The sequence below is a fragment of the Labeo rohita genome, chromosome 13 (genome assembly GCF_022985175.1).
Source record: "Labeo rohita strain BAU-BD-2019 chromosome 13, IGBB_LRoh.1.0, whole genome shotgun sequence".
Lineage (NCBI taxonomy): Eukaryota > Metazoa > Chordata > Actinopteri > Cypriniformes > Cyprinidae > Labeo > Labeo rohita.
The window spans coordinates 25,898,545-25,911,466 of record NC_066881.1 but is presented as its reverse complement, the minus strand read 5'-3'; the positions used below and the strand labels follow the sequence as shown (position 1 = coordinate 25,911,466).

The following is a 12,922-nucleotide window of genomic DNA, read 5'->3' as shown; positions in this document are numbered from 1 at the left end:
AATTAAGTAATAATAATTTGACTAATTATTATATTTTTTTAAGAATTTTAGACTGAGAAACATTTTTGACCGAAGCCCTACAAAAATATCTAAATTAATTTGAATTGAAAAACTATAGAAACATGTTTATCATAAAAGATGTGTGGCGGTGTAGCGTTGTTATTTATTTTTGAAAGCAAGTCAAGTGATTGATTCATATTCTGTATGTTTACCGTGGTAAAAAAAAAAAAAAAAAAAAAAAAAAAAGTTCAACAAGTCCAAAGAGAGAGAGCGCGCGACTTTCTGCTCCTCCCTCTGTGCCTCCTATAAAAATATGGGGCTCGTCGCCCGGGGCGCTCGGTGTGACCGGTGATCTTCAGGATGGCGACTCCTCTAACGGACCAGGAGAAGCGCAAGCAGATCAGCATCAGAGGGATCGTCGGTGTGGAGAATGTGGCCGAGCTGAAGAAGGGCTTCAACCGGCACCTGCACTTCACGCTGGTCAAAGACAGGAACGTCGCGACGCCGCGGGATTATTATTTCGCGCTGGCGCACACGGTGCGCGATCACCTGGTGGGCCGCTGGATCCGAACCCAGCAGTTCTACTATGAAGCCGACCCGAAGGTGAATCCAGAAAAACATGTCTTATAAGAAGATACCACGTGGTAACTTTGGTTTGAAACTTTTCTCCACAGCTAAAATTAATCACCGAAATGTAATTAGGAAAAAATTGACCTTAACGTTTCTGTTTTTTGTCACTTAGTTATTATTAGACGAACAGGTTGTAGTGAAGCTGTCAGTCAGGTTTATTAAGTCAGGCGTTTTAATCTTTGAAACATAATCCGTTACAAGCAAGTTTTATGGAATTAAATAATGTTTGTTGATGTGGTTTGTGATTATTAGGGATCAGACTGAAATGACAAACCTGGATATATAACAGAAATTTAAATGTATTAAACAAAATATTTTAGTGTATTTATTGTGATTTCCAGTCCTGGAAAAGTTATGAAAAATCATATAATTTTAAAACTTCTGTTGTAAATTAATTATTTCTAGTTATGCACATCTTAAAGGGGTCATGGCATGGATTTTTTTTTTATTATTATTATTTTAATATGTTCCTTGAGGTTCACTTATAATGTTAATAAAGTGTTTTGCACAAAAACCAAACCAAACAAAACAAATATGTGAAAAATTATTATTTTCTGTTTAAAACGACCTGTTCCTTTAATGCTTGTTAGTAATTAGCCACTGTTATGATTGCAGAGGAAACAGTATCAATGTCCACCCCCCCTCACTATTGTATTTAAGTGTTTTAACAACATGATCAAAAAAATGGGTCATTTCAAGATAAAGCGTTATGAAATAATTTATGAAGTAACAGTTTGTGATGCAGCTGCGGTCAGATCTAGTACCGCTTTATCTTTCAACAAATGTTGACACTGTGCCTCATTAACAGAACAAAACGCTCTGGACAATCCTCTGACACAATCCGGGATGCCATTAAAAATAAACTATCCACTTGTTCCGTATGCTGGGATCCTTTGTGATATCTGTACAAAGATGCAAACGAGCTGTTTAAAGGTGTCATCGGATGCTCATTTCCACAAGTTAATATGATTCTTTAGGGTCTTAATGAAAATTCTATAACATGCTTTGGTTAAAATTTCTCAATGGTAGTGTAAATAACACCTTTTTTACTTTGCCAAAATCAGCTCTGCAAAAAATCATCCTGTTCTGGTCGAGGTTGCTTTAAATGTTAATGAGCTCTGCTTGCCCCGCCCCCTCTTCTCTCTGTGGAGTGACAAGCCTGTTTACTTTAGCCACGTTTAGCCACTAAACTTGCTAACTAGCACATTATTAGGAAAGACGATCGCAAAGATTCATAAAAAAACCCTTATACTCACTTCTGCTGTAAGTGAAGCTGGATCACGAATGATTTGCGCAAACATAGACGGATATATGTAGATCGGGAGGCGCATTCCCTTCACAAACAAACGTAATCTACTGCATCTTCAGCTGTTCAGATGTCGGGAGTAAATGACGACCACTATGTTCATTATTGCATCCAGCAACACAACACCTCAATCGCTCAATCGGAGATATTCTTGTCTAATTTACATCCCTGATCCAGCTTTAAAACAATGGAGGTCGGACTGTTACAGCAAATTTGATTTCTCATGTCATGACCCCTTTAAGTAAAATCACTATAATTTTTTTAGTAATGAAAAATAATTTGGCATAATTTGCACCCAGTGAATAATCCAAGAATGCTCTGTTTTTATTTATTGTGTTGTATATATTTTTTGTGTGTTTCAGCGTGTATATTATCTGTCACTGGAGTTCTACATGGGTAGGGCGCTCCAGAACACCATGATTAATCTGGGTCTGCAGAACGCCTGTGATGAGGCTATCTACCAGGTGAGAGAAGACTAAACACTTGTCCATCCATCTGTGCATCTGGCTTTTCTAAATCTCTCTTTTTCCTTTTAGCTGGGGTTGGATATGGAGGATCTGGAGGAGATGGAAGAAGATGCCGGATTAGGCAACGGAGGGCTGGGAAGATTAGCAGGTCTCTCTTGCTCTCTCTCACACACGCTATACAAATAATATACCGTAATATTAATATTTACACTGTGTGCGCAATCCACAGCTTGCTTTCTCGACTCCATGGCTACTCTGGGTCTGGCTGCTTATGGATATGGGATCCGATATGAGTATGGAATCTTCAATCAGAAAATCAAAGATGGCTGGCAGGTGAATTTACACAGATTTACTTAATTTATGCATTAAGAAAGTTCCCATATCCAAGCTTCTGATGTCTTAATATGGTTAGTTATAGTAGTTCTGACCCATATAGCAAAAATATATTTTTAGGTATATTTTTAAATATATGTTGGAATACAACATGTCAAAATATATTGCTAATATAGATTTTAAAATATATTTACAGTAAATAAATGTATTTTTTTTTTAAGTTTATATATTTTTAATCTACTTATGCTGAATTTATACTACCAGTCAAAAGTTATTGAACAGTAAGATTTGTAATGTTTTTTAAAGTCTCTTCTGTTCACCAAGCCTGCATTTATTTGATCCAGAGTACAACAAAATTTCTAATATTTTTACTATTTAAATTAGCTGTTTTCTATTTGAATATATTTTAAAATGTGATTTATTCCTGTGAATTCAAAGCTGAATTTTTAGAATCATTACTCCAGTCACATGATCCTTCAGAAATCATTCTAATATTCTGATTTGCTGCTCAAAAAACATTTATTTTCATTATTATGTTAAAAACAGCTGATTAGACTTTTCAGGTTTCTTTGATTAATTTAAAGTTCAGAATAACAGCATTTATCTGAAATAGAAATTTTTGTGACATTATAAATGTCTTTATCATCACTTTTGATCAACTTAAAGCATCCTTGCTAAATAAAAGTATTAATTTCTATTATGTCTTTCCCAAAAAAAAAAAAAAAAATGTACTGACTCCAAGCTTTTGAATGGTATAGTGTATAATGTTACAAAACTTTTTATTTCTGATAAATGCTGATCTTTGGATCTTTCTGTTCATCAAAGCATCCTGAAAAAAAATACTGTTTTAAATATTGATAATAATAATAATATTGTTTCTTGAACAGCAAACTGGCATATTAGAATGATTTCTGGATCGTGTGACACTGAAGACTGGAGTAATGATGCTGAAAATTTAGCTTTGATTACAGAAATAAATTAAATTTTACAATATATTCAAATAGAAAACAGTTATTTTAAATAGTAAAAGTATTTCACAATATTACTGCTTTTGCTGTATTTGAATCAAATAAATGCAGGCTTGGTGAGCAGAAGAGAATTCTTTAAAAAAAATGTACTGTTCTCAAACTTTTAACTGGTGGTATATGTTTAAAAAAAAAAAAAATATATATATATATATATATATATATTGCATTTCCATAAAATTTTTGGGTACTCTGTAGTTTGTAATACTTTGTAGGACGGTGTCTGCATAAAAATCAATGTATATGGTTCAGGGGTCCACTGCGATTGTGGTCACTGGCCTGGTGTATGTGAGCTTGTCACAGAGCTGATAATACTGGACCAATAGGGATCTCGTGCCAGGCTGATAAGAAACAGTGGCTCGATTTATTTGCAGAAAGAGAGTGATAATGGTGTGTTTGTCCAGTGAAAATGCTCATTTTTAAAAATACACACGCTTGAACTTTAACCTGCCCTAGATTTGAGTGCTATTTCCTCCATTACAGACTGACACTGGTGTCCTCTTTCATCATCTGTGTATCACTGTCTGTTAGGTTGAGGAGGCGGATGATTGGTTGAGGTATGGTAACCCGTGGGAGAAAGCCCGTCCTGAGTTCATGCTGCCCGTGCATTTCTACGGCCGTGTGGAGGAAGAGGATGGGAAGGAGCCGAAATGGGTCGACACACAGGTATCAGCAGCGGCTGCACGAGTATATGCACACTAAAGGATAGCAGTACCCTGGCCAGGTGTGAATGCATGTTTGTGGTGTAGGTGGTCCTTGCCATGCCGTACGACACGCCAATCCCTGGATACATGAACAACACGGTGAACGCTATGCGCTTGTGGTCGGCACGTGCACCCAATGACTTCAACCTGCGAGACTGTGAGTCATTCACAGAATAGCAATCCAATTTAAATGCAGACATTTATGTGTGTTTATACATCAACAAACATTTTTAAAGCCACGTGTTACTAAAGTCAGCTTCAAAATTAAATTTACCCCATTACCTGGTCTTACTGTGAACAGTTCATCAGTGCATAGTACTATTAAATAGTACAAATTAAATTAAATATATATATATTTTTAGGAATAATCTACAAGTCAAAAGTTTTTGAACAGTAACGTTTAATGTTTTTTTTAAAGAAGTCTCTTCTACCATTCAAAAGCTTTTTTTTTTTTTTTTTGCAAAAGAAGTTATAGAAATAAATACTTTTATTTAGCAAGGATGAATTCTACTCAGCTGTTTTTAACATAATAATAATAAATGTTTTTTTGAGCATCAAATCAGAATATTAGAATGATTTCTGAAGGATCATGTGACTGGAGTAATGATGCTAAAAATTCAGCTTTGAAATCACAGGAATAAATTACATTTTCAAATACATTCAAGTAGAAAGCAGTTATTTTAAAAAGTAAAAATATTTCTAAATTTCACAGTTTTTGCTGTACCTTGAATCAAATAAATGCAGGCTTGGTGAGCAGAAGAGACTTCTTTAAAAAAAACAAAAAATCTTACTGTTCAAAAACTTTTGACTGGTAGTGTATATTTTTGGTAGCCCTGATTTGCACAATTTTTTCAGACACCTGTAATCAGTGCCACTGGAATTAATGTGTAACAATTCAATGATGGATGTTTTTTTTTTTCCACAGTTAATGTTGGTGATTATATTCAGGCAGTGTTGGACCGTAACTTAGCAGAAAACATTTCCCGCGTACTCTATCCAAATGACAATGTAGGTTTTTTTTACCCTTTACCTCTGTGGTTTAAACCTCTAGCTTTTCTGCATTTAAACTCATGAATTATTGTGTGGAGAAAATTAGGTTTCAATTATCCAGTATCGCATCTCACATCTGATTCCAGACAAGATTGTATCCCAAACACACTTTCCATGTCATTTTGTAGTTTTCTCACACTGCAATCTGTGGGTCTTGTAGTTCTTTGAAGGAAAGGAGCTGCGGTTGAAGCAGGAATATTTTGTTGTGGCAGCAACTTTGCAAGATGTGATCCGGCGCTTTAAGACTTCAAAGAGGAACTGCTCTGGACCGCTGTCATTTGACAGCTTCCCTGATAAGGTTTGTTTTTGCTATACACTTTACACTAAACATCTCACTAGGCCAGAAACAAGCATGCCACACTGTAATTCTGCATGCACTTACCTCCCACGCTAGCCACTACATTAGTGCTTTGCATTATGTTAGAAAGTAATGTACTTGTGTTATTCTGCACGTGTGTGTGTGTCAGGTTGCCATCCAGCTGAATGATACTCATCCTGCTATGGCCATCCCTGAACTGATGAGGATATTTGTGGACATTGAGAAACTAGACTGGGACACAGTAAGATTTGTGAATAGTTAGCGATACACCAATTTTAATAATCCTGTAACAGAACACCCACACTTTTTTACTGAATTGAATAATAATACAACAGTCATATCATACGTTTTAGTTGTATGTTTAAATTTTTTTTTTGGACAGTCACCTTATGTCAATTTTGTCAAGGCAACATGATTACTGAAAATGAGTTCTTCTGTGTGAGTGTCTAGGCCTGGAATATCACTACACGAACGTTTGCATACACCAACCACACGGTTCTGCCTGAAGCTCTGGAGCGTTGGCCTCTTGAACTGATGGAGAAACTTTTACCCCGACACCTGCAGATCATATACAGGATCAACCAAATACACCTGGATGTGAGTACACTGACAACCAAACTTAGGAGAACTGCATTATTTACATTATTATTTATGAGCCATTTAGCCATTATCCAGTTGATAGAGGATATAGATAGATAGATAGATGGATAGATAGATGACAAATAGATAGATAAAATGTTGCAAATAGAGGATGTCAATTAAAGTTACCTTACAGAGTGTAGCTTACGGAGTGTACTTACATTTAGAGCTGACACCAGTTTAATTTTTTATGTATGTGTGATTGTGTAGCATATAGCATCTCTGTTTCCGGATGATATGGATCGAATCCGCAGGATGTCTCTGATCGAGGAAGAAGGGGGAAAGAGAATAAACATGGCTCATCTCTGCATTGTGGGTTCACACAAAGTCAACGGAGTTGCACAGATTCACTCCGACATCATCAAAAGAGACGTGTAGGCTTTTCTTTCTCATTCTCTCACATACATACAATCCCACTTCTGATTGTTTTATTTAAACTGAATTTAAATTTGATAATTTAGATTCCGAGACTTCAGTGAGCTGGAACCAGAGAAATTTCAGAATAAAACAAATGGCATCACACCAAGACGCTGGCTGCTCCTCTGCAACCCAGGACTCGCTGATCTGATTGCAGAGGTCCAACACATACAGTGTTTTTATTTTTTTTTTATAACATATTTTTTCAGTTTCCAAAATGTTCATGTGTTATGTTATGTGTGCTTATAGGCTATCGGTGAAGAGTATGTGAAAGATCTGACGCAGCTGCAGAAGCTGAATGATCTGGTTGATGTCGACCCTTTCATCCGAGATGTAGCCAAAGTCAAACAGGTTGGAAAACAGTGTCATTTTCATATTAAATTTATAGATCTTATTAATCTAGGAGTTAATGTCTTTATTTTTTTCTTCTCTTTATATACAGTTGAGGTCAAAAGTTTACATACACCTTGGAGAACCTGCAAAATGTTTCAAAATAAGAGAGATCTTACAAAATGCGTGTTATTTTTTTATTTAGTACTGATCTGAATAAGATATTTCACATTAAGGAGGGTTTACATATAGTCCACAAAAGAAAATAATAGTTGAATTTATAAATTTGACCCCGTTCAAAAGTTCTTAATACTTTGTTGTTACCTCAATGAACCACAGCTGTGTTTTTGTGTTTGGTGATTAGTTGTTCATGAGTCCCTTGTTTGTCCTAAACAGTTAAACCTTCCGCTGTTCTTCAGAAAAATCCTTCAAGTCCCACAAATATTTTGGTTTTTCAGCATGTTTGTGTATTTGAAACCTTTCCAGCAATGACTCTTTGATTTTAAGATGCATCTTTTCACACTGAGGACAACTGAGGGACTCATATGCAACTATTACAGAAGATTAAAATGCTCACTGATGCTCCAGAAGGAAACACGATGCATTAAGAGCCGGGGGATAAAACCTTTTGAATTTGAAGATCAGGGTAAATTTAACTTATTTTGTCTTCTGGGAAACATGTAAGTATCTTCTGTAGCTTCTGAAGGGCAGTACCTAAAAAAAAAAAAAAAAAAAAAAAAAAAAAAAAAAAAGATATTTAGGCAAAATAAGAAATTCTTCAGTCTGTTCAAAAGTTTTCACTCCCTGGCTCTTAATGCATCATTTTTCCTTCTGAAACATCAGTGAGTGTTTGAACTTTCTGTCATAGTTGCATATGAGTCCCTCAGCTGTCCACAGTGTGTAAAGATGGATCTCAAAATCATACAGTCATTGTTGGAACGGGTTCAAACACACAAAAACACTGAAAAACTAAAGAATTTGTGTGACCTGAAGGATTTTAGTGAAGAACAGCCGTTTAACAGTTCAGGACAAACATACTGGGACTCATGAACAACTATCACTAAAAAAACCCACATGTCTGTGGATCATTCAGGAAACAACACAGTATTAAGAATCAAGCGTACGTAAACTTCTGAACGGGGTCATTTTTATAAATTCAACTATTTTCTCTTGTTGACTATAAACATCTTTTATATGAAATATCTTATTCATTTCAGTACTAAATAAAAAATAACATGCATTTTGTATGATCCCTCTTATTTTGGTAAAATAATTAACATTTGGCAGATTCTGCAACTGGTTTTCTGTGGGCATTTCTGACTCAAATTAATGAAGTTAGTCAAAAGATTTGGTCAGTTTAATTTTAAGTGAGTTCCAGTTCATTTTTGGCACGTTTCTTTGTGTGTGTAGGACAACAAGCTGAAGTTTGCACAGTATTTAGAGAAGGTGTACAACGTGGACATAAATCCCGCATCCATGTTTGATGTCCATGTGAAGAGAATCCATGAATACAAACGACAGCTGCTCAACTGCCTCCACGTCATCACCATGTACAACCGTATGTACAGAAAAGCAAACACACACTCACACACATGAATTATTCTGTCATTTTTTAATGTTTTTTAAAATACCTTTACATATGTAGAGACTTCTGTAAGTAAACAGTGAAAATTCTGTCATCATTGACATTGACTGTAATACAGAATAAGATACTAAAAAAGGTTTCAACTGTTTCACACACAGGGATCAAAAGGAGCCCCATTAAACCATTTGTACCAAGGACTGTGATTATCGGTGGAAAGGTAAAACAAACAACCTTTTCTGAACACACTCACATGCACTGACATGCAATATGTACATGTTCAAAAGGTTTGGGGTCAGTAAGATGGTTTAATGCTTTTGAAAGAAGTCTCTCATACTCACCAAGGCTGCATTTCTATGATCTAAAATACTGTAAAAAAGTTATATTGTGAAATATTATTACAATTTAAAATAAGCTTTGTCCATTTTAATACAAAGCTGAATTTTCAGCATCATTACTCCAGTCTTCAGTGTCACATGATCCTTAAAATCATGATGATTTGGTGCTTAAGAATGCTTAAGAAGCATTTCTCAGTATTATCAGTGTGGTGCTGCTTAATATTTTTAAGAATTTGTGGATTTTATGGAAACTTCTAATAAATTTAATGCATTCTTTCTGAACAGAATAGTATTTTTTTTTTTAAATAAAAAAATTAACCTCAACCTTTAAATGATTGTGCATGCTTTGCTACATATGTTTACACAGGCTGCTCCTGGATATCACATGGCAAAGATGATCATAAAATTGATCACCTCTGTCGCTGATGTTGTGAATAATGATCCTGTGATTGGCCGTAAACTGAAGGTCATTTACCTGGAAAACTACAGAGTGTCACTGGCAGAGAAAGGTAACATACACACTCACAACTAACATAAGTATGAGATTGTTTGTGTATTGATGCATAAATTTATGATTATCTGTGTTTTGTGTGCAGTGATTCCAGCTACAGACCTATCAGAGCAAATCTCCACTGCAGGTACGGAGGCTTCCGGAACAGGAAACATGAAGTTCATGCTGAACGGGGCACTGACCATTGGCACTATGGATGGTGCCAACGTGGAGATGGCAGAAGAAGCCGGAGAAGAAAACCTCTTCATCTTTGGCATGAGGGTGGAAGATGTAGCAAAGATGGATAAAGAAGGGTAGGCAATGAGACAAAGAGATTAAATACATGAAAAATGGATGCTGAGTAAATGTCATGCTGTCTTTGAAGACATTAACTATTCCTTTGTGTGTGTGTATGTGTGCAGCTATGATGCATTACAATATTATGAGAATCTTCCGGAGCTGAAACAAGCCATAAACCAGATTAAAAGTGGCTATTTTTCACCGAAACAGCCGGAGATGTTCAGCGACATCATCAACATGCTGTTCCATCATGATCGGTAAAACACTAATGCTTTATTTCCAAAATTCTTACACTGCAAACTCTCTCATACGCTCTAAAACTCTCCTCCAGGTTTAAAGTTTTCGCAGACTACGAGTCCTACGTCAAGTGTCAAGAGAGAGTCAGCGCTCTGTATAAGGTGAACATAATCATACAAACACATGTTGCCTACAACATACGTGAGAGAGAGATTCATTTAGTGTTCGACATTCATTTCATTAGTGATGGGCGCTTTTGAAATAGTGCTTCATGAAGCTTTGCAAAACTTTTGTTTCAAATCATTGATTTAGATCACATATCTATGGAAGCCCATCCCTGCCACTGAATAAAAAATCAAAAAGGTAATTGTGTGATTTTTATCTCACAGTTCTGACTTTTTTTTTCTCAGAATTGCATCATATAAACTCGCAATTCTGACTTTTTTTTTAGAATTGTGAGTTATAAAGTCAGAATTGTGAGATTAAAAATCACACAATTACCCTTTTTATTTTTTATTCAGTGGCACTATATGCTACTATATGTCACCTATATGAAGATATAAACTCACAATTCTGATTTTTTCCTCACAATTGTGAGGTTTACATCTCGCAATTCTGACTTTTCTCAGAATTGTGAGATATAAAGTCAGAATAGTGAGAAATAAAGTCAGAATTGCAAGATATAAACTCACAATTCTGACTTTTTTCTCAGAATTGCATCATGTAAACTTGTAATTCTGACTTTTTTTTTCTTAACATTGTGAGATATAAACTCGCAATTGCGAGTTATAAAGTCCAGTTCTGAGGAGAAAAAAAGACTGGTATGTTCACAGAATTGCGAGTTTATATCTCACAATTCTGACTTAATAACTCACAACTGATAATTTATATTACACAATTCTAACTTTATTTTTCAGAATTGTGAGATTAAAAGTCACAATAACTTTCTTATTCAGTGGCGGAAATGGGCTTCCATACTTACAAACTATCCAGGTGACATGATTTTAGCAAACATGGCTTTGTAATAATGGTTTTAACTGATCTTGGGTCAGTTTTATGATGTAGGTTTAGTTTTGTTGAATTTAAGGAAATGAAAAAAAAAAAACATGCATTTATAATAAAGTACAGACAGTGATAGGTAATTGTTTCTAAAATGGCCTACTACAAATTAATAAAATAAAACAAATTATTAATATTTAGTGGCATTTAATGATTTGTAGGTTACAGTTAAAGGAATAGTTCAGCCAAAAATGAAAATTACCCCATAATTTACTCCCCCTCAAGCCATCCTAGGTGTATATGCCTTTTTTTTTGTTTCAGACAAATACAGTCTGAGTTATATTAAAAAATGTCCTGGCTTTTTCAAGCTTTATAATGGCAGTGAATGGCTGTTGAGATTTTGAAGTCCAATAAAGTGCATCTATCCATCATAAAAAGTACATAAAAAGGCCTTCTGGAGTGAATCGATGCATTTGTGTAAATATAATATTCATATTATGATGTAGGACATAGGCATAGCATATGCTCCGGTGAGAAGTAATGAACATGGAAGCATAGTAGGGAAAGCAAAACAAGGCTTTGTACAGAAAATGCCAGAGGAATTCAATATATGCCAAAAGTAGACTGGTTTTCCTTTGCTGTAAACAAAACTTGGTTCTTGTGAGACTAGCATATTCTCACTAGAGTTACGCTACACCCATGTCCTTCATCATCCGCTGAAACGCCACTTTCTCGTGAAGGCCTTTATAAACCCCTGCCTGGAGCACTTTTTATGTTTTATGATGGATTTATGCACTTTATTTTGCTTCAAAACCTCACCAGCCATTTACTGCCATTATAAAGCTTCGAAGAGCAAGGATATTTTTTTATGTAACTCCGACTGTATTCGTCTGAAAGAAGAAAGTCATATACACTTAGGATGGCTTGAGGGTGAGTAAATCATGTGGTAATTTTCATTTTTAAGTGAACTATCCTTTTAACAGAATACACCTTCATTAAAAACAATTAATTAGTTTGTAAAAGGTGTCTGTATACATGTTTGTAACAATGAATCATTTTGAGAATTAATTCAGTTGATTCAGACTTTTTAAAGGCATTGTTTCTCCCTTCATTGTTTTACTTTTAATTTAATTCAATGACATTCAGTGACACATCATCATTACTCATTTGTTTTTTTCTGTGAAGCACATAAGGTGTAATTTAAGAATCTTATGATTTAAGAAGATCTGAGACATAATAATGATTACACAGTTCTTTTCTATATAGCAACGGTGTCCATGGCTGTCAAGCTCCAAAAAAAGAGACCCTAAAAGCACAATTAAAATAGTCTGTGTTTGTCTGTGTTGGACAGGATCAGAGAGAGTGGACTCGAGTGGTAATTAAGAACATTGCAGCATCTGGAAAGTTCTCCAGCGACCGCACCATTAAAGAGTACGCCACTGAGATCTGGGGAGTTGAGCCCACTGACTTGAAGATTCCTCCACCCAGCGAACCACGTGAAGCTCTGGAGGAAACCGCTCGTGCCCTGCGCAAGAGCTGAACACGTCAGCACAGTGTCATAGGATCATGAGAAGACTTGTTACAGTAATTAATATAATTACATAACTTAGTGTGAATTCATTTTTAGTTTTTCTTTTCAATTTTTTTCAAATGTTCATGCATTACTTTCTATAGGAGCGACTTGTACTAGCAAAAGCTGAAATAAACCTCATATTAGAATTCAGCATTTGAGTCAGTTTACTATTAGTAAATATAA

General features: G+C 35.3%; 1 protein-coding gene across 1 annotated transcript; it reads left to right on the top strand.

The window, feature by feature from the left end:
• Positions 1–327: 327 nt before the first annotated feature.
• Positions 328–12,889, top strand: pygl (phosphorylase, glycogen, liver). The gene is made up of 20 exons (XM_051125422.1): positions 328–603; positions 2,299–2,400; positions 2,473–2,551; positions 2,633–2,736; positions 4,293–4,427; positions 4,511–4,622; positions 5,391–5,473; positions 5,676–5,813; positions 5,983–6,075; positions 6,285–6,431; positions 6,684–6,847; positions 6,935–7,049; positions 7,140–7,241; positions 8,631–8,778; positions 8,964–9,022; positions 9,508–9,649; positions 9,737–9,944; positions 10,053–10,187; positions 10,262–10,328; positions 12,518–12,889. The coding sequence occupies exons 1-20, from the start codon at positions 361–363 to the stop codon at positions 12,704–12,706; spliced, it is 2,565 nt and encodes an 854-aa protein (XP_050981379.1). The 5' UTR covers positions 328–360; the 3' UTR covers positions 12,707–12,889.
• Positions 12,890–12,922: the final 33 nt, after the last annotated feature.